The following is a 23,225-nucleotide window of genomic DNA, read 5'->3' as shown; positions in this document are numbered from 1 at the left end:
TAATTGAGAGTGTGGTACTGGCATAAGGATAGACATATGGATCAATGGAATCAAATCAAAAGTCCAAAAGTAAACCCTTACATTTATGGTCAATTGATTTTGACACAGGTCCCTCCCAAGGTAATTCAGTGAAAAGATAGTCCTTTTATAATAAATGGTATGGGGACAACTGGAAATTCAAATGCAAAAGAATGAGATTGGAGTCCTATTTTACATCCTGTAAAAAATTAACTCAAAATGGATCAAAGACCTAAATGTAAAAACTAAAACTTTAAAACTCTTAAAAAGAAACAGATACAAGCTTTCATCAACTTGAATTAGGCAATAGTTTTTTAGACTTGAGGCCCAAAGCATAAGCAACAAAAGGAAACAAGGATAAATTGGACTTCACTGAAACTAAAAACTTTTGTGTTTCAGAGGATGTGATCAAGAGAGTGAAAAGACAACACAGAATGTGAGAAAATATTTACACATCATGTATCTAGGGTCTAGTATCCAGTATGAAGGACTCCTATCAGTCAACAATAAAAAGACAAATAACCCTATTAAAAAGGATGGGAAAAAGATTTGAGTAGACATCTTTCTATATAATAGATCTATATAAACTGATGCAAAACATCATGAGTCATTAGAGAAATTAAAATCAAAAGCATGGTGGGATATCACTCCATATTCACTAGAATAGTTGAAATAAAAAGGACATAGTAATGTGTGTTGGTGAGGATTTGAAGAAAGTAGAATTCTCATGCATTGCTGGTGGGAACATCAGATGCTGAGGCTGCTCTGGAAAACAGCTCAGCAGTTCCTCAGAAAGTTAAATATTGTGTTACCACATGACTCAGCAACTCTGCTACCAGCCTTACATCGAAGAGGACTGAAAACACATAACCATATAAACACTTGTATGTGAATGTTCGTAGTAGCATTATTTGTAATTACCATAGAGTGAAAACAACACAAACATACATCAACTGATGAAGAGATGAACAAATGTGATCTATCTGTATAACAGAATACTATTTAGTCATAAAACAGGAATGAAATAGAGGCACCTGGGTGGCTCAGTTGGTTAAGTACCTGACTCTTGATTTTGGCTCAGGTCGTGATCTCAGGGTCGTGGGATCAAGCCTTTCACTGGACTCTGTGCTCAGTGGGGAGTCTCCTTGAGATTATCTCGCTCCCTTTCCCTCTGCCCACCCCCCATCTCATGCATGCACTCTTTCTCTCTCAAATAAATAAAAAAATCTCTCACTTTTTTTTTTTAAGGAATGAAGTATTGACACTTGCTAAGCATGGATGAACTTTGAAAGCAATATGTTAGATAAAAAAAGTCAGACACAAAAGGCCACATATTTATAGGATTCTATTTATATGAAATGTCTATGGTAGCCAAATCCATAGAGTCAGAATGTAGATTGGTAGTTACCAGTGGATGAGTTGATAGAGGAAATGAGAGAGTAATTCATACTGGGTGCAAGTTTCGTTTGACATGATAAAAATGTTCTGCAATTAGATAGCAGTAATGCTTGCACCACTTTGTGAATATGATAAAACTACCAAAATGTACACTTTAGAAAGGTGAATTTTATGGTATATAAATTAGCTCAATAAAAATACCATGAAAAAAATGCAAATGACAAATTGGGTGAAAATATTTATGACATATATCAGAGATAAAGGGGCTCTTAGTATGTGTAATATATAATGACTTTTAACAGTTAAGGGAAATTATATAAAAATTCTATTAAGTGAAAAAATTCTAATCAAATGATATGAAAAGAAAATTCACAAAAAATATATTAAGAAAATGCACTGACTCTATGAAAAGATAGGCAATTCCATTTTACAGATTAAACAGAGATGTTACTTCTTGCCTATCAGACAGAAAGTAATTCAAAAGCTTGACAGTAGGGGCACATGGGTAGCTCAGTGGTTGAGCATCTATGTTTGGCTCAGGTCATGATCCCAGGGTCCTGGGATCGAGTCCCACATTGGGGACTCCCCATGGGGAGCCTGCTTCTCCCTCTCCCTATGTCTCTGCCTTTCTCTTTGTGTCTCTCATGAATAAATAAATAAAATCTAAAAAAAAAAAAAAAAAAAAGCTTGACAATAAGCTCTTTTGGAAGAGGCTGATGGGGGAAATAAGCAGGCTCTGGCATTGCTGATGGGAGTGTAAGTGGTAGAAGACCAAGGAAGGCAGTGTCCTGCAAAACTACCAGCCTAGGCTCCCTTTGACAGAGCAGTCCCACTTCTAGGAATTTACTCTGAAGATACAACTCCGATAATATAAAAATTTATGTGTGTTAAGATTATTCACTAGAACATTATTTGTAATTACAAAATATCAGAACTGGGCAGCCCTGATGGTGCAGTGGTTTAGCGCCGCCTGCAGCCCAGGGCGTGATCCTGGAGACCCTGGATGGAGTCCCACGTCAGGCTCTGCATGGTGCCTGCTTCTCCCTCTGCCTGTGTCTCTGCCTCTCTCTCTCTGTGTCTCTATGAATAAATAAATAAAATCTTAAAAAAAAAAAAAAACAAAATATCAGAACCTATCTAAATGCCCAAACAGAAAACTATTTGAGAAAAACATAGTATGCACATAAGATGGATTATTATACCTTTGTACAGATGAATGAACTGCTATAAAGTGATTTCCATGGGATCCCTGGGTGGCGCAGCGGTTTGGCGCCTGCCTTTGGCCCAGGGCGCGATCCTGGAGACCCGGGATCGAATCCCACATCAGGCTCCCGGTGCATGGAGCCTGCTTCTCGCTCTGCCTATGTCTCTGCCTCTCTCTCTCTCTCTCTCTCTCTCTGTGTGACTATCATAAATAAAAAAAAAAAAATAAATAAAGTGATTTCCAGAATATACTGCTAAGTGAAAAAAGCAAATATATGCACAATAGGTAAATAATTTGGTGGGAAGAGGGAGGGACATTCCTAATAGCAGAATGTCAGCTGATAAATGTGGATGGAATTGCAGAATGGAAAATCATTAATCTGCAACCACTGCAGTAAAGAGTAGTTTGGGAAAGATTCATCAATGCATGCCAAATGTAGAGAAAATTCGCAAAGGAGTGGTATATTTATACGGTCTTAGAAATGATCTCTCTACAGAATGCTTATTGGCTGCAAGGGGAACAATAGATACCATATGGTGAGGAATCACTGTGATTGGGTGATAAATTTAAAGTCACTAATAAAGGACAGGTGGATGTTACGGGCTTCCAGATGTACTCCTTTAAGAAATACAGTATCCTTTTGTAGTATTCTAGCTGGGCATGCACTGGCCAAATCCAGTCAAGAGAAAATATCAGACAAACCCAAACTGAGGTACAGTCTATGAAACGACTGGCCTGTATTCTTCAAAAATTTCAATGTCAAAAGAGACAAAGACAAGCTGAGAAACTGTTCTAGATTAAAGAGCAGAGGCATACTGACTAAATATAACACATGATCCTGGACTGGATCTTTTATTGGAGGGAAAAAAACTGCCATAAAGGACAGTATTGGGACAACTGACAAAATAGAATATAGCCTCTACCAGTATGAACATTCCTGAATTTGGTAACTGTATTGTGATTACCTAAGAGACTATCTTTGTTAAGTAATCAGGGATAGATGGACATGGTATATTCAAATACTTTCAGATGTTTAAAATACGTAAATAGTTACCACTCTGCACATACATATGCATGCATGTGTGTCTATATAGATAGATAGGGAGAACAAATCTGGGTGGGGGGTGGCACCCGGGTTCAGTTGATTGAGCTTCTGACTCTTGGTTTTGGCTTATGTCATGATATCTGGGTTATGAGATCGAACCCAGCTCGGGCTCCATGATCAGTGGAGAGTCAGCTTGAGATTCTCTCCCTCTCCCTCTGCTCTCTCCCTCTCCATCTCTCTTTCAAGCAAATAAATCAATCTTTAAAAAAAGTAAAATGGTGAATCTGGGCACCAAAACAAGAGGCACTATTTAACCCATTTTCCATTTGCATAGTGCCAAGGCTCCCAGGAGTGATAAGGCCTAATACACTGTAAGGGAGAATCCCTTTGATGATTTATTCCCCTAAGCCAGTGCTTCCTAAACCATGGCCCAGGGAACACTAATGTCTCATAGATGTATTTGACCCTCCGAGTCTCAATTCACAATCCACACTGATATTTTAAATGTACTGTAAAACCATGTGTTAGATCTGTTTGGTCTTAACTTAATAGTTCCCAAATTTATTTAATCACAAACATCTTTTCTAGGAAGACCTATGAATTCTTGTGAGATGTGTGAGATGCTAGTATCCTATGGAACACAGTTTGGGAAATTCTTTTCTAAACCAAATTTGAATTTGGAATGCATACTGTTGGGTCTTCGAAACCACCTATCTTTTATTCCAGTGGATTTTGTTATGGGTAATGACCCTGCCTGGGGGACTCTGAGCATATTATTACTTGATATATTTCTTTGAACTTTAGAAACTGGTACAGTAAAGATTGTGCTGAGATTTTAAGGGCAGAGCTGGATAGTGTCAGGAAACATTTAGGAAAACTGGACTAAGGAAAAAATTTTAAATTAAATTTGAGACTATATTCTATAACATGGAAGTAAAACAGTATAAAAGAGTTGGCAAGGTTGGTATGAAACTTGTTCAATTAAGAACAAAGATAAACCAACTTCTGGTGGTGAGGTAAATCAAAATAACCATTTGGCAGAATGTCAATCTGAATAAAAAACTATAAAATATTCACATCTTTCCTCCTAGTGGTTTAATGTCTGGTAATTTATACTAGCAAATAATCAAAGAAAAAAACTTTTTTTGTGTGTAAGAATAGTCATAATTATGGATACTAACAAAAAATGGCAAGCCCACCAAGTATTCCTGAACTCAGGATATGGTCTCACTAGCCACACAGTGACCTTAGCCAGAAACCTGGCCCAAGGTGGGACTCTGTCTCCTTCACTCCCTTAACTCCTATGCCCACTGTTTCTACCCTCTACACATCTCTCAAGTCTGTCTACATTCTTCACCCCCTTGATACGACCAGTCCAGGTGTCATCATCTCCTATGTGGCCGGCTGTGGCTGTCTCCTGATACTTCCCTGATTACTTCTTTGCCATCTAGTCCATTCTCCATACTGCAGAATGACCCTTCTGGACTGATAATCCTATGAGGTCTGTCTTCGTGCTTGAAAACCTTTAACTTCCCTTAGGATGAAGCTCAAATTCCTTAGCATGACTTTCAACACCCTACTTGAAAGATACCAATCTACTGCCTTCACCATTCCCACTGCCCAGGCAGTTCCCTTAAATCAAGGTGCATCTCACCTCCAGACCTTTGCACATGCTTTTCCCTCTGCCTGGGCTGGCTTTCCTCACCTCTTAGTACTTTGTAAAATGGATACCTATAATTAACAACTCAGGAAACAACAGATGTTGGTGAGGTCTCAGAGAAAGGAGAACCCTCTTATACTGTTGGTGGGAATGCAAACTGGAATAGCCACTCTGGAAAAGAGAGGTTCCTCATAAAGTTAAAAATAGAGCTACCCTATGACCCAGCAATTGCACTACTAGGTATTTACTCCAAAAGATAAACAAATAGTGATTCTAAAGGGTACATGCACCCCAATGTTTACAGCAGCACTATCAACAATAGCTAAAATATGGAAAGAGCCCAGATGTCCATTGACAGATGAATGAATAAAGATGTGGTGTGTATATGTATACATACACACACACACACACACACACACACACACGAGGCACTCTTTAACCCTGAGTAATGGAATATTACTCAGCCATCAAAAAGAATGAAGTCTTGCCATTTGCAGCGCCCTGGATAGAACTAGCGGGTATTGTGCCAAGTGAAATAAGTCAGTCTGAGAAAGACAATACCATTTGATTTCATTTATATGTGGCATTTAAGAAACAAAAAGATGAACACAGTAGAAGGGAAGGAAAAATAAAATAAGATTAAAAAACAGAGAGGGAGGTAAACCATAAGAGACTCTTAACTCTAGGAAACAGACTAAAGGTTCCTTGGAGGGCAGGTTCTGAGGGATGACGTAACTGGGTGATGGGCATTAAGGAGGGCATGTGATGTGATGAGCACTGGGTGTTATACACAACTGATGAATCACTAAATTCTACCCCAGAAATTAATAATATGCTATATGTTAACTAAATTGAATTTAAATGAAAAAATTTAAAAAGTAGGTACTTGTGTTTATTACCTTTGCTTCCTTACATCTCATTCACCATACAATCTGGTTTCTGCCTCATCATTGCTCCAATGTTTCCCTCAACCAAATCATCAAGGAAAGGAAGGAGGGGAATTTTTAAAATCCTTTGTAGCACCATATATCAGGCACTGTGCTAAGCACTTTATGAATAATCATTCATTTATCCTCCCAACAGCTCCATGTCCTTCAACAGCAAATGGTATCACAAGACAGAAGATACAACTTTCACTTTTACTTTTATTCATGTTTTTCCGCCAGATTCTTCTCTGCTTTCTTTGCCAGGTTATCCTTCTTGACTTGACCAATGAATACTTAAGTTACTCAAGGCTCAGTTACGTCCTTTTATATTCTTGTTCAATAACCCCCCTGGGTGATCACATCCTCTCCCAAGGCAGCTATGCATACAAATAGATGACTTCCTGACCTATTTTCTGAGCTCCAGTCCTGATTATCTAACTGACTTAGCTGTCATTTTCATCTGTACGGGCATCTCAAGCTTGCCATCGAAACCTGAGCTTACCATCTCTCCATCACCTATCACACCTGCTCCCCAATCCCCTACTGTACCTGGCACAAACATCCACACAATTGTTTAGACCAGAAACCCAGGAGTCATCATTGATTCTTCCCCATACCTTCTTTCACCACATACAATCTATCTCTATACCTCATTAATTCTGCCTCATATATCTTCGTCAAACCCATCTGCTTCTCTTCATCCTTGCTATCATCATCCTGTCCAAGTCACCATCATCTCCAGCTTTCCTACTTGGACAGTCTCGTAACCAACCAGAATAATCTTTCTAAAAACTACTGGGTTTGAATCTGGGCTATGCCATTTATTGGCATTGATAGTACTCCTGGGAGTATCACTCAACCTTTCTAATTCTTGACTTCCTTATCTATAAATTGGAAATAAGAATATGTCACAGGGAGATAGTAATTAAAAGAAATAATCCAGATAGCAAGACAGAAAAGGACATTTTAGTAAACTATAGATGGGCATACAAATGGTTGGACAAATTTAAAAAGAAAGAGTAATGCAGAACTTGCCATCCCATGTCATTGCATCTCATTTGAAATAACAAGAATGAGTTCAGTCTATATTTTACAACTTTAACAGGGAAAAATTCTGACAAAAACAAAAATGTTCTCTTTGCAAATGATGCAATACAGAAACACTGAACTCACTCTGATGGTTAATTTTATGCGTCAACTTGGTGAGGCCATGGTGCCCAGTCAAACACTAGTTTAGATGTTGCTGTGAATATATTTTGTAGATGTGATTAACATTTACAATTGAGTTGGAGGTAAAGGAGATTGCTCTCAGTGACGAGGTGGGCCTTATTCAATCAGTTGAAAGCCTGAAGAGCAAAAAGCTGAGGTTTCTTGGAGAAGAAGGAATTCTGTCTCAAGACTATAACAGAAATCCTGAGTTTTCAGCTGGCCTGCCTACCTTATGGATTTCAGGCTTGTGCACCCCCACAATTGTGTCAGCCAATTCCCTAAAATCAATCTCTCCTCTCTCTGTATATATCCTATTGGTTCTGTTTCTCTGGAGAACCCTGATTGACACACTCACAGAAGAATCCTAAGATAAAGTAGATTAGCAGCTAATAAATGATAACTCTAAGTGGTTTCAGGTAAGGATTTTAGAGTCTAGTAGAAAAGAACTAATCAGTTTGATAGCATAAGATCTAAACAGATAAACATGAAAAGATAAAGAACTTTAGAAAATAAGACTTGAATTATGCCTCTAATATGAGAAAAGCCTTCAGGGAGTCTCGGCCTATTTGAAGACGATGCACCTGGTAACAAAGGACCACTATCCTGATCCCATACTCATCTACCCAGTCATCTATATGAAGACTTTGTTGAACATTTACTCCAGGCCAGTGTTCTTATCCAGAGCAAATAACAAAACCAGGCATTCTCAGAGGTGCTATTCCACTTGTGTCTATAAAAAGCACCGGGAAAGGCAGAAGAGCTTTGGTGGCCAGTATATTGTAGCTTACCTGTAGAAAATGGTTGATGGATGCATCGTAAAATCCCAGGGATTGCTCTACACCTGCTAATTCCCTCAATATTGATACACACTCAAGACTTTTTTCACCTCTACTGATCTCAATATATTCTAAGGCTTCTTGGTAGTGAGGCAAAGCTTCTTTTGACTTCTTCTGACTTTGATACATCCTGAAAAAAATCAAAGAGATTATTTTTACAATAATTAAATAGAAAATATATAGGTGAGAAAAATAGGTAGTGGTTAGGATTTGGCTCTCTGATCCCTGTTGTCCAGGTTCACTGCCTAGCCAGCTAAGTTTTTGTTCTCTCCGAAGAGGCAGCAGGGCATGGTGGTAAAGAGGACGGACTTTAGAAGTTTTAAATCCTGCCTCCACTATCTATCAGATGTGAACTTCCAGTTGCTTAACAGCTTTCTCATCTCTAAATTAAGAATCACAACAGTGCCTACTTTATTGAGTTATAATGAAGATTAAATTAGTTAATACTCATCGAAACACCTGGAACCATCTCCAACCCATAGTAAGTGCTACATTGCTGTTGGTTTAAAAAACACAAAATAACTTACCGAACAATAAAAAATGCCAAGTTGCTGATAACTAACCTGTTGAGAAATTATAGAAATTTCCCAGCGTTGGTGAGGGTAAAAGCATTCTCATTAACTGTTAGAAAGAATATAATTTGAGCATAAACTTTTCTATATCAAAATTATACATACATAAGTACACATATGTTTCTGCTAATGGCAATTTTAGTAGTCTATTTTAAAGAGATTCTCTGGCAGAACAAGAAGATATGTATAAGAATGTTTACCTAAGCACTCTTTGTAATAGTGGAAAAGTATAAAGCATTTAAAATACACAAATAGGAGATCATCCAAGCAGATTACATCTATACTGTAGAATGCCACATAGCCATTAAAGTTAATGTTGATCCAAACTTACCAATAAAGGTGTATAAAAGGCAGAACACAAAAATGCTTTGTATATCTCATGCAGGTGAAAACAATCTAATCTATATGTACACACATGCATAAAAGCTATCTAAATGGACAGTAAAATGTTAGCAAGTTATCTCTAAGGAGTTGGTTGTGATTTTACTTTTCTTATTTATGCTTTCCAAATTTCCCATCTTTTCTTCTATGAAATTATATTACTTCGACATCAGAAAAATGTTAATTTAAAAATTATAGGTAAAGATTCTTGTAGCTTTTTGGGATAAAACATAAAAAAATACATATTCCTATATTTTCTTCAGCAAATCTATAGGTAAAGATTCTTGTAGCTTTTTGGGATAAAACATAAAAAAATACATATTCCTATATTTTCTTCAGCAAAGCAGACATTTAAGAACAATCTTCTCTAAAATATTAAGAAATAGAAACTTTTTCTTGCATGAAAAAATTTCATATGTAAAATTCATCATGAAAGGTATGAACCCTTTCTATGTTACCCTTTGCCCTAGAATCTTTATTACAGAAAGATCTTACAATTCTCAACCACCTATGGGTAAACACAGACATAATGTGAGAAAGTGACTAAGAAAAGACACACACAAAAATAAGTCTTGTTTTCAACTCAGTCATTGGAAATTTGTCACAACTATTTTTGTTCTTTAATAAATTTAAAAGGAATTGATTGAAAGAAGTAAAGATTCTGTAGATTTGTGGTTCAGATAGCCATTGTAAAATAAAATCCTGACTGGATGGCTTATAAACGAGGATACGTTCTATAATTGGAAAGAAGTTTAAAACATGCGAAGAGGTCAGGGGTATGTTCCTAGACCAAATAGGATCCAGGTTGTAGCTTGCAGTGACTCTTAATCTTAGAAAGGAAGAGACAAATAGGTGATTGAGTAATACAGGACTTGCCTTCTGACTCTTATTGAGCTTTGGATATAGTGAGTAACAATTAGCTTTGTAAGTATCATATTTTGTTTTTGAAGAGAAAACCCATTAGCATCTTTGGTGATAGAAAGAGGCTTTGAAACATATGGCTGATAACAAATCACTCAGCCAAAAAATTAGATTCCTGGTCGACAAATGTTTCAGAATAATTGAAAACAGGAGTCAGCAAACTATGGCCTATGCAACAAATCTGCTATTTTTGTAAATAAAGTTTTATTGGCACACAGCCACACCCACTTGTTTACACTTTGTCTATGGCTGCTTTTGCACTAGAATGGCAGAGGTGAGTAGCTGCAACAAACACAAAGTCTGGGCCTTTACAGAATAAGTTTGCCAACCTCTGCTCTAGAATCTAGAGAAAGCTACACACTTTCAAAATGACTTCAGATATTTTTCTATCTAATTTAGCCTAGAAAACTCCAACAATGGCACAAATATTTGAGCAAAGGGAAAAAGCCATCTTCTTCCTTTCTCATGTTCATAAATAATGAAGCATGTGCCAAGGAAATAATAGGTCTTTTGTTTGCAAGGCTGCTGTAAAAATCATAGAAGGGTAATAGAGCAAATACAAATGCCAAGATGACTTCATTTGAGCAACAGCTTTTTTTTTTTTTTAAGTTTTTATTTATTCATGAGAGACACAGAGGGAGGCAGAGACATAAGCAGAGGGAGAAGCAGGGTCCCTGTGGGGAGCCCAATGCAGGACTTGATTCCAGGACCTCAGGATCATGTCCTGAGCCAAAGGCAGATGTTTAACCACTGAGCCACCCAGGCATCCCATGAGCAACAGCTTTTAAAGACAGCAATATTCAAAGCTTAGTAATCAAGCTTATAAATGCAAAAAAAAAAGTAAACAATAACAAGGCACAAGTTAATTCATATAACAACAATTGTTCCTTTCCTGAGATAGAGCGTGAAAGAAAAGTATTTGAGAGTCTGTAAGAGGATAACTTGTAGCCATTTACCTACTTTCTTAGGCAAAAGTACAGCATATCACTCCAGAAAGTCATCCTTCAGATACCTGACCCTTGGAGACAAATTTATAAAAAACAAAACAAAACACAGGATGAAAGGCAGGACCATCAGTTATAAGTACTATAGCAGGAGCATAAAACCTAAACTGTAGGGATTTTTTTGTTTGTTTGTTTTTGTTTTGTTTTTAAGAGAGAGAGAGACCTTGCAAGCAGTAGAGAGGGAGAGCGAGAATTCTAGTAGTTCCACGCCCAGTGCGGAGCCTGAGATCATGACCTAAGCCGACATCAGAGTTGGATGCTCGACTGACTGAGCCACTCAGGCACCCCCTAAACTGTAGTTTGAGCATCCTTGTGGACCAGGCCACAGAGCCTTGTGCAAGGACAAAATGTCTCTGAATCCTGGCTTTCTCATCTCAACACTGGTATCCAATAGGGTTGTTGTGAGAACCAAGGAAAATGTCTGAAATGCTTTGCAAACTGAGGCAAGTCATACAGATTGGTATGTCATACAGATTGGTATGTCATACAGATTGGCCTATACATCATCATACCTTTTACCCCTCTCAACCACTAGTCTATATGGAACTGAGCACTACAGTCTTGGGTTGTTCTTCTGTTGAAATGAGCTCTACCATGGTCTCACACTCACCCACTAAGATTTTGTAAAGTCCAAATAATAAGCATAATCAGTCAAACTCATGTGCCAGTGAGGCAGGCATTTTCTTATCCAGCTGAGCTTTTAAAAGATTTGAGAATAATTTATTATAAAATACATATTCTTCATCAAAAGAAAAGATACAGAAATATATGTATATAATATATATTTTCAATATGCAAAGCTGAGTGTTGTACAACTTGATATATATACTTCCAGATGATTTTTTATGAATATTTTTTAAAAGGATCAAAACATTTTTGAGCTTGCTACTTTCACTTAATCATATATTAAAATATCGCAATGAATGCTGTAACATCACTTTAAGTGGTTGAGTGGTGTCATATCAGATTTAATTGGCCACCCATCTTCAAAAATAGTATTATTTAGGAAGTTTAAAAAATGGTTTGTGGAAAATATTTACCAATCATATTTCTGAGGAGGGACTTGCATCCAGAATATATAAATAACTCCTGCAACAAAATAAAAAAACAACCCAATTTAAAGATGAGCAAAGTTTCTAAATAGCCAATTCTCCAAAGATATACAAATGATCAATAAGCATGTAAGGAGACATTCATTATCATTAATCATCAAGGAGATGCATATCAAAACTACAATGAGATGCCACTTCACACCCAGTAGGACAGTGGCTATAGTAATGACAAAGAGGGCAGCCGGGTGGCTCAGCGGTTTAGCGGTTTAGCGTCTGCCTTCAGCGCAGGGCGTGATCCTGGAGACCCAGATGGAGTCCCACGTCGGGCTCCCTGCATGGAGCCTACTTCTCCCTCTGTCTGTGTCTCTGCCTCTCTCTCTCTATGTCTCTCATGAATAAATAAATAAAATCTTAAAAAAATAATAATAATGACAAAGAAAGATAGTAACAAGTGTTGACAAGGATGTGGAAAAATTGCAACCCTTATGTACTGCTAGTGGGAATATAAAATGGTACAGCTACTTTGGAAAATAGTGGCAGTTCCTCAAAAGTTTGTTTGTTTGTTTGTTTGTTTATTTATTTATTTATTTATTTATTTATTTATTTATTTATTTATCTCAAAAGTTTAAACATAGAATTACAGTATGACCCAGCAATTCCACTCCTACATAAATGCCCAAAAGAAATGAAGACATATATCCACATAAAAACTTGTACACAATGTTAGTAACAGCACTACTCATAAGACTCAAAAAGCACAAACAACCTAAATGTCCCCTAAGGAATATCCATTCTGAGCAATGAGTAAATAAAATATGGTATATCCATGAAGTGAAATATTACTCAAGCATCAAAAAGAAGTACTGATAAACCTTAAAGCATGGATGAACTTTGAAAAAAGTATGAAAAAAAGACCAGTCACATACAACCTAACCTAACCTTATGCCTAAAAGAACTAGAAAAAGAACAACAAACAAAACTAAAAACCAGCAGAAGGAAGGAAATAATAAAGATTAGAGCAGAAATTAATGATATAGAAATTTAAAAAAATAACAGAACAGATCAATGAAACTAGGAACTGGTTCTTTGAAAGAAATCAATAAAATTGATAAACTTCTAGCCAGACTTATCAAGAAAAAAAGAGAAAGGACTCAAATAAATAAAATTACAATTGTGAGAGAAGAAATACAAATAATTACAAGAGAATATTATGAAAAACTATATGCCAACAAGTTGGACAACCTAGAAGAAATGGATAAGTTCCTAGAAACACATAAATTACTAAAACTGAAACAGAAAGAAATAGAAATTTTGAACAGACCAATAACCAGCAAAGAAACTGAATCAGTAATCAAAAAACTCCCAATAAACAAAAGTCCAGGACCAGATGGCTTCACAGGTGAATTCTACTATATATTTAAAGAAAAGTTAATACCTATTCTTCTCAAACTATTCCAAAAAATAGGGACGTCTGGGTGGCTCAGTGATTGAATGTCTGCCTTTGGCTCAGGACATGATCCTGGGGTCTTGGGATCGAGTCCCATATCAGGCTCCCCACAAGGAGCCTGCTTCTCCCTCTGCCTGTGTCTCTGCCTCTCTCTGTGTGTCTCTCATGAATAAATGAATAAAATCTTTAAAAAAATGATTCCAAAGAATAGAAAAGGAGGGAAAACTTCCAAATTCATTTTACAAGGCCAGCATTACCCTGATATCAAAATCAAAGACTGCACTATAAAAGAGAACTATAGGCCAATATCCCTGATGAACACAGATGCAAAAATCCTCAACAAAACACTAGAAAACCAAATCCAACAATATGTTAAAAAATCATTCACCACAATTAAGTAGGATTTATTCCTGGGCTGCAAGAGTGATTCAATATTTGCATATCAATCAATACGATACATCACATCAATAAGAATGGATAAGAACCAGATGATAATTTCAATAGATTCAGAAGAAAACATTTGACAAAGTACAACATCCACTCATGATAAAAATAATCAACAAAGCAGGTTTAGAGGGAACAGAGCTCAATACAATAAAGGCCATATATGAAAAACCCAGTTAGAATCATCATTAATGGAAAAAAACTGAGAGCTTTTTTTCCCCAAGGTCAGGAAACAGACAAAGATGTCCACTCTCACCACTTTTATTTAACACAGCACTGGACAAAGATGTCTACTCTTATCACTTTTATTTAACACAGCACTGGAAGTCCTAGCTGCAGTAGACAACAAAAAGAAACAAAAGGTATCCAAATCAGTAGGGAAGGAGTAAAACTTGCACTATTTGCAGATGACATGATAACATTATATAGAAAACCCAAAGACCACATCAAAAAACTGCTAGAACTGACAAATTCAGTAAAGTCGCAGGATACAAAATCAATGTACAGAAATGTGTTGCATTTCTATACACCAATAATGAAGCAGCAGAAATAGAAATTAACAGTCCCATTCACAACTGCACCAAAAATAATAAATACCGAGAGATAAACCCAACCAAAGAAATGAAAGACTTATACTTGAAAACTATAGAATACTGATGAAAGGAACTGAAGACAACACAAAGAAATGGAAAGACATTCCATGCTCATGGATTGGAAGAACAATATTGTTAACATGTTTATAATTCCCAGAGCAATCTACACATTTAAAGCAGTCCCTATCAAAATGCCACTGAACAAGAGCAATCCTAAAATTTGTATAAAACCACAAAAGACCCCGAATAGCCAAAGCATTCTTGAAAATGAAAAGCAAAGCTGGAGGCATCACAATTCCAGACTTAAAGTTATATTATAAAGCTGTAGTAATCAAAACAGTGTGGTACTGGCACAGAAATAGACACATGGATCAATGGAACAGGATAGAAAACCCAGAAATAAACCCACAGCTGTATGGTCAATTAATCTTCTCAAAGCAGGAAAGAATATTCAACGGAAAACAAGACAGTCTTTTTAACAAATAGTGTTGGGAAAACGAGACAGCAACATGCAAAAGAACAAAACTGGGGCACCTTCATGGCTCAGTCAGTTCAGCGTCTGACTCTTGGTTTCGGCTCAGGTCATGATATTAGCATTGTGGGATCAAGCTCCAAGTTGGGCTCCATATTTATTACAGAGTCTGCTTAAGACTCTCCTCCTTCTTCTACCCATCCCCCTGCTTGCATGCTCTCTCTCTCAATAAAATAAATAAATCTTTAAAAAAAGAGAGAGAATGAAACTGGACCACTCTCTTACACCTTACACCATACACAAAAACAAATTCAAAACGGATTAAAGATCTAAATGTGAACCTGAAACCAAAAAAATCCTAATAGAAAACACAGGCCGTAATTTCTTTGACATCGGCCAAAGCAACTTCTTTCCAGATATGGCTCCTGAAGAAAGGGAAACAAAAGCAAAAATAAACCATTGGGACTGCATCAAAATAAAAACTTCTGGATAGTGAAGAAAATAGTCAACAAAACTAAAAGGCAACCTAGGGAATGGGAGAATATTTGCAAATGACATATCCAATAAAGGGTTAGTAGCCAAAATATATAAAGAACTTTATAAGATACAACAGTCAAAAAATGAATAAGCCAATTACAAAATGGGCAGAAGACATGAACAAGCATTTCTCCAAAGACATATGAATGGCCAACAGACACATAAAAAGATGTTCACCATCATTAATCAACAGGGAAATACAAATCAAAACCACAATGAGATACCACCTCACACCGGTCAAAATGGCTAAAATCAACAACACAAGAAACAAGAATTGGTGAGGATGTGGGAAAAAAGGAACACTCGTGGAAATGCAAACTGGTATAACCACTGTAGAAAATGGGATGGAGTTTCTTCAAAAAGTTAAAAATAAAATTACCCTACCATCAAGCAATCCCACTACTGGGTATTAACCCAAAGAATACAAAAACACCAATTCAAAGGGATACATGCACCCCTATGTTTATAGTAGCATTAATTACAATAGCCAAATTATGGAAGCAGCTCAAATGTCCACTAATTGATAAATGTGGTATATTTATACAGTAGAATATTATTCAGCCATAAAAAAGAATGAAATCTTGCTATTTGCAGTGACATGAATAGAACTAGAGAGCATAATGAAAATGCTAAGCAAAATCAGTGAGTTGGAGAAAGACAAATATCATATGATTTCACTCATATATGGAATTTAAGAAACAAAACAAATGAACAAAGGGAAAAAGAGAGAGACAAATCAAGAAACAGACTCTTGAGGTGCTGGTTGCTCAGTGGGTAGAGCATGCAACTCTCAATCTCAAGATTCTAAGTTCAAGTCCAATGGTGGATGTAGAGATTACTTAAAAAAATTTTTTTAAAAGATTTTATTTATTTATTCATGAGAGAAACACACAGAGAGAGAGAGAGAGAGAGAGGCAGAGACACAGGCAGAGGGAGAAGCAGGATCCCTGTAGGGAGCCCGATGTGGCACTTGATCCTGGGTCTCCAGGATCATATCCTGGACTGAAGATGGCGCTAAACCTCTGAGCCACCCAGGCCGCCCTGCTTAAAATTAAAAAAAAAAAAAAAAAAAAAAGACTCTTAACAAACTGATAGTTGCCATGGGGGAGTTGCTTGGGGGACGGGTAAAGTAGGTGATGGGGATTAAAGAGTGCACTTGTGATGAGCACCAGGTGTATATGGAAGTGCTGAATCACTATATTGTACATCTAAAACTAATAAAACACTGTTAAAAAAAGAAAAAGAAAAAAAAAAGGCCAAGTCACAAAAGGTCATACATTGTATGATTCCATGTATAGGAAATGTCCCAAATACACAAATCCAAAGAGAGAGACAGTGGGTTAGTAGTTATCAGGGGCTAGGAGAAGATGGTAATAGAGACTGTTAATGGGATAAAAAAGTCAAAATGATTTCGATAAGGCTTGCATAACTCCTGTTAATATAGTGAAAAGCATTGAATATATTTCAATAAATCTGTCCTTTAAAAAAGCTTGTGAATGGGCAGCCTGGGTGGCTCAGTGGTTTAAGTGCCTGCCTTCAGCCCAGGGTGTGGTCCTGGAGTCCCGGGATCGAGTCCCACCTTGGGCTCCCTGCATGGAGCCTGCTTCTCCCTCTGCCTGTGTCTCTGCCTCTCTCTATCATGAATAAATAAATAAAATCTTAAAAAAATAAAAAAGCTTGTGAACATTTGGAAGCAAAGCTAAATATAGATGAGATTTAGTGGTACCCATAGAGCTAGTATTTTTTTGTTTAAAAAATAATTGTAGTAACGTTAAGCAAAAATAAAAATATTTTTCTCTTCATATCATCCTTGAACCAGTCATATCTAACCAGCACAAAGGAGGTCAGAAAAAGGTGTGTGTGCTTTGGCTTTAAATTGGTCCTGCATGATTAGGCAATCCTACTCATCTGTTTTAGGGTGGAGGATTAGGAGAGCAGAGAATGCTGTGGGTCCCACTGCACCTGACACTCAGCAATGGGCATTCCCCAAGGAGGCCATAAATTGGACACTGAGCTACTGGCCTCACTCTAATCTTTCGGGGCTATAAGCATGTTTCCTGATGAGCTCCGAAGCCTGGGTGTCCTGGGGGAATGCCTAGGTCTATGAAAAGTATAATCCTAATGAGAAAGCAGGAAATTCATGGAGAAAAGAGCCATAGAAAACTATTCTTAATGTTGTATTCTGGTAAATCAATTACTCTGTGAGTTTAAATATGTTAATATATTTCCTATTATGACCTCTGCAAAATGGAAGAATCCAGACATTGGTGACAAACCCGGAATCTTTTTCCTTTGGCTGATTGTTTCAAGCCAATAAATTGTGGTTAAGGAAATTAGCTTGAGTGCCGGTGAGTTATAGAAGAAAGGGAAGTTCTATATAGCCCCTAAAGTTATCCAGATGAGCAGAATTCAGTGTGTCAAAGATGGGCTAGAATAGAAAGTCCAATTCCCAGCCATGCTGAGTGCTGCCCACTAGGCCATCTGGGGCATGGTTTGGGAGTCCTGGTCTAGCACAAAAGAGCTCAAGCTCCTGCCTCCAGGGCCTGGCTTTGCACCCACAGACTCCTGCTCCTAGGTTCTGATGGACATCTGCCCAAGGGGGCAACACTCTGCTTAGTGAGCTGGTGCTTAGGCACAAAGCTAGGTTTGCCTGGAAGACATGGCACCTTTCCCAATTCTCACAAAGGCTCTATCCACTTATCTAACCACATACAAAGGTAGCACAGAGATGACAGTGGCTCTGCTGGGACCTGAGTTTCCTTGGACTTAATGAATTCAGATGACTCTTGAGTGTCACCTAAATCTTCCCATCTGGCTTCCCTGATGCCAGCCTCCTGTCAGCACCGCCTTTGTGTCACGTGGATCTTTCTTCTGGGTGTTTGCTAAGCCTTCTAGCTGGAACGTTCCTTCTTCCATCTCTGCCTGGCAAACTTCCATTCATCATTCTAATTACTATTCCTCTTTTAGTTTTACCCTAGCAGTCTCCTCCTTTAGGAAGGCTTCCCTTACAAGGGCCAGGACTAGGGTGGGACCAGAAAGACACCTAGGACACACCATTTAAGGTGGCACACACTCTCAGGGGCAGGAAAGTGCAGGGTGGGCACCTGAGTGTGACTGCATCCTTAAATGGTGGCTTGGGTATTAGGCTTTCTCATCTTAACCCCTGCTCTGTCCCCCGACATCCCAGGCTGGGTTGGGTGCCTCTGTGAAAACCTACTGCTCTCTCCTTGAGCTGTGAACCTTCCCTGCTCAGGAAACACCCTCCATGCTATATAACTGCCTGGTAACTCGGTGCCAATCCCTTGAGTGCTGGGCTCTATGAAGGCAGGGTCCAAGGCTACCTCACTGGTCTTGGCATCCCAACACCTTGCAGCATCTGACACAAAGTGGGTGTCAGCTGTCTGATGGAAGGAGGGAGGAGGAAACAACCTACAAACACAAATCCATTAGCTTAGAGACTCTGAGGCAACAGAGTTCATACCTAAATTTTCATAGATTCCAGAATAAAGTTTAGGACTAAAATCTTCAAAAGAAAAGCACATGTTTTCACATTGATTTGGTAGCAAGAATATTGTAGACTATTGATCTAATGAAAGCTTGGGGAAGTTGTTGACATTTTATAAAAGGTGGAATAAAAGAAACCTTGTAGAAATCTACTACGGTTTGAATTGTGTCCTCCTATCCAAATTCTTAGGTTCAAATCCTCACCTCCAGCACTTGAGAATGTGCCTTTATTTGGGAATAAGGTTGTTGTAGATATTAGTTAAGAATATATCATACTAGAGTGGGGGGATCCCTAATCTAATATGACTGGTGTCCTTACAAAAGAAGGCATTTGGAAACAAAGATACATACAGGGAGAAGGCCATGTGAAGATGAAGGCAAGATTGAGGTATTGCATCTATAAGCCAATGGACATCAAAGGTTACTAGGAACCCACCATAAGCTGGGAAAGAATCCTGGAACAGATCCACCCTCACAGTCACTAGAAGGAACCAATCCTGTCAACACTTATCTATGACTTCCAGCCTCCAGTACTATGAGAGAACTTTCTGTTGTTCAAGTCACCTAATTGGTGGTACTTTGTTATGGAAGACCTTGCAAACTAATATGGAACCTCTGCTTGCCAATTCCAGGGCCAGAAATATCTCTTCCTTCAGCCTCCTAATAGAAGAACACTACTTAGACATGTGAGCACCATTTCTTTTTTCTAATCACGCTGTATTCAAGTCCCACTTTCTATTATCTCCCTGCCTGTAAATTTAATTTGAATATCTGCTGAGGAGACCCAGAAGCAGGCAAATTCAATAGGAACAAACACGTGACTTTCACTGACTACAGTTTTGCCTCTGATATAAGAATATCCAAATGAAAGCACACACACATCACGAATCCAATGACATCCAGCCAGCTGAACTTGGCAGGGTGCTAACCCGGAGGAGATGTGATCACACAAGAGGCTTCCATACTTGAAAGTGACCTGTTGCCATTTCTGAACACTCTAAACTTAAAAGATTTTCTCAGCCTATTATTTGCTTCAAGTTTCTAACTACTGAATTCTTCAGACCCTGAGTACTTCTTTCTCTTATAGCTAAAACAACTTATCTCCTCACTTAGGTCATCCACAGAGGGTAAAAAATTAGATCACTCACACTATTTACATGAAAGTTCTAAGTGGATTAGACAGGCCTAAATTTAAAAAGCAAAACTTGGATATGTTTGAGAGAAAAATATAAGAAAAAGTAATTCCATGACTTTGGGTAGAGAAGGATTTTTTTAAACAAGATACAAAAAATATACATCAGCATAGAAAAGATGGGTAAATGCAGTCACCTTAAAAATAAAAACTCCTATTCATAAAAAATCCACAAAAAGAAAGTGAAAAGCCCAAACTACATCCTGGGAGTACATACAATATATGGAAGCAGCAAATAACTTGTCAGAAATATGAATAATGTCTACAAATTACTAAGAAAAAATATAAATAGTCCAACTAAAAAATAAGTAAAAGATACAAATAAAAAACAACAGGAATTCCAAATGTCCATCAAACATATGAAAAGATGATCAACCTCGCTATTAGGGAAATGCAGTTAAAGGAATCACATGATTGGCACAGATAAGAAATGTAACAGTATCGAGTGTTGGTAAAGTATAAAGTAAGGGGAATTTCCATATCCTACTGGCAAGAGTATAAATTGGTGTTTGGTAAACTTGGTCAAGTTGAGAATGCGGGTATTTGTCAAGTAAGCAATTCTACTCCTGGGCATAGACCTCAGGGATAATCTTGAACGTGTGCCCAAAGAGACAGTACAAGAGTGAAACTGGAATTTCATCCCATTGAATTTACATGTCTGCTCTGTGAACACTGATGATTAAGTTAGGGGGAAGTCAGACGGATAAAACACAATGTGTAGGCTTAAAATGAAAGGACTAGAAAGGCATATAGTGGCTCAGTCAGTTAAGCCTCTGCCTCTTGATTTTGGCTCAGGTCATGATTTCAGGATTGTGAGTTCAAGCTCCACGATAAAAATAAAAATAAAATGAAGAGACTAGAGATACATGCAACAGGTGACACGGATATCTCTCAAAAATACAAATGTAATTGGGGGAAAGCAAGCTACAGAAGGAAATACACATAGAAAGTTTTAAAGATGAGAAATGATACTATACATTTTCATGTACATATATATACATGAATATGTATATTTATATGTATATTTATATAATATAAATACACATTCAAAGGAATGAAAAACACTAAATTAAGCATAATAATTGCCTATAATGTGGGGGATGGTAAGAAAAGGGGATTGGGAAGAACACAGAACAGGCCTCCATGTATCTGAAATGTCCTATTTCATAAGTTTGGGAGTGTGTATGTATTTATGTAACAATATCTATACTTTTATACTGTTCAAAAGATGAACAAATACAACCCTCTCTTGTTTAGTGTGTGCAAAGAATGAAGCTTGTTCTAGGGCTCTGTCCCAGGGTCCTGGCACCCACACAACTGCCAGAAATGGAGACTTATCAAGCTAATGTCATCTACAATGAGCCTTCCGGAGCTCATCAAGAGTATGCTGTTCATGTAAAAGAAAAGACAAAATAGAAAATTAAATTACTTTAGCTTCACAATATATGTAATAAAGAAGGAACAGAGGGGGCACTCTATCAGGGAATGCCTAAATGATGGCCTTACCTCCACCAACTCACAGCATCAGCCAATTTCAGATAATCTCATCTGTCTCCATTTGCTTGTGTGTAATGTTTGGGATGGCAACATTTTCTCCTTTCCATTTCTATCTGCCTGCTGGGAATGCTTTGAGGATTTATTGTCTAGTGTGCCCATAAAATGTTTAGGCAGCTTCAGGAAACACCAGACAGATAAAAAGATAGAGAGTTTTGAACAACAGAATGTAGCAGTATGTTAATTTGGCAGGTTCACAACTTCAACCACAACATATTTTATTGAATGAAAATACATCCACAGTAATTCTCCAGAGCACGTGATGAGACACTATCTCATTTCAGATGGGCTTCAGAAGATCTCACAGGGATGGAGACTTGTTTTAACAGGCCACAAACGAATGCAATCTCTCTGGTATTACTAAGACAACAGTTTCTTTTTAAAAGCTCTGGAATTTGGGAGTGTCTAGGTGGCTCAGTTCGTTAAGAGTCTGCCTTCAGCTGAGGTCATGATCCCCGAGTGCTGGGACTGAGCCCAGGATCCTGAGATTGAGTCCCACATCAGGCTCCTTGCTCATCAGGGAGTCTGCTTCTCCCTCTCACTCTGCATCTGCCTCTCCCTCCACTCATGTTCCCTCTCTCTCAAATAAATAAATAAAATCTTTAAAAAAATAAAAGCTCTGGAATTTGGCAAGAATATGGAGCAACAATGAAAAGCAAAGCCTTTGTGGGAAGGTTGCTGATAATCGAAATCTGATGAGAAATCAATCCAGAAAAAAGACAAGTGGGATTTTCTACAGTCAAAGTGAGAAAAGGCTTACACGTGGGTCTCTTTATCTACCCTCTGGCACACACAGGAAAGGCTTTGCTCTGTAGAGGGTATTCTCAGGTCTTCATTCTGCACCAGCGAATGTATCTGTGCCATGGTAAGGAGCCCAGACACTCGAGTTTGGTAGAACTGGCTGTGTTCCCAGCGATATGACCCTGAGGAATGACCTCCCTTCCTTCTCCTTGGTTGCTCCATTTGAAAATGGTACTACAAAGAGCACCCAGCCCATAGGACTAAAGGAGACAAAGTCTAAAAGGCGCTTCACAACAGCCTGACCCAGAAGGTAGCCAAGAGTTAGTAGCTGGTGTGGTTATCTAAAACCATTGTTATTATTTGTAGTTTTTAAAGGAAATGTGTATTATAACCCTGTAGTGTCAGAAAGGGAAAGACAAAAATATAGTGCTCTGAAATTTAAAGCTTTAGGAGATTCAAGGAATAGAAATCAGATAAAGTATATGAAGGTAATCTGTGCCATGCTTGGGGCATAC

The 23,225-nt window shown here is 37.8% G+C and overlaps 1 protein-coding gene and 1 long non-coding RNA gene across 13 annotated transcripts in view; one reads left to right on the top strand and one right to left on the bottom strand.

Annotated features, from left to right (window-relative positions):
* Positions 1–23,225, bottom strand: part of TTC23 (tetratricopeptide repeat domain 23) — a 96,285-nt gene that overhangs the window by 40,617 nt on the left and 32,443 nt on the right. For all 11 annotated transcript variants that reach the window (XR_005356928.1, XM_038532704.1, XM_038532702.1 and 8 more), the window contains exon 6: positions 8,249–8,426. Coding sequence is in view for 10 of the 11 variants with exons in the window: in XM_038532704.1 (XP_038388632.1) it covers positions 8,249–8,426 (178 nt within the window). In the remaining variant the exon portion in view is untranslated. The remainder of the gene's footprint in view (positions 1–8,248; positions 8,427–23,225) is intronic.
* LOC111095197 overlaps positions 1–23,225 on the top strand; it is a 67,358-nt gene that overhangs the window by 22,186 nt on the left and 21,947 nt on the right. Inside the window, exon 7 of one of the 2 annotated variants that reach the window (XR_005356929.1) lies at positions 418–535. The exons of the other annotated variant lie outside the window; for it this stretch is intronic. This is a non-coding gene — a long non-coding RNA (uncharacterized LOC111095197). Of the gene's footprint in view, positions 1–417; positions 536–23,225 lie in introns of those variants that run through there. 2 annotated transcript variants of the gene reach the window in all.

The sequence above is a fragment of the Canis lupus genome, chromosome 3, assembly GCF_011100685.1.
Source record: "Canis lupus familiaris isolate Mischka breed German Shepherd chromosome 3, alternate assembly UU_Cfam_GSD_1.0, whole genome shotgun sequence".
NCBI classification, from domain to species: Eukaryota; Metazoa; Chordata; class Mammalia; order Carnivora; family Canidae; genus Canis; species Canis lupus.
The sequence above is the reverse complement of the archived record's forward strand: the minus strand, read 5'-3'. Positions and strand labels throughout refer to the sequence as shown.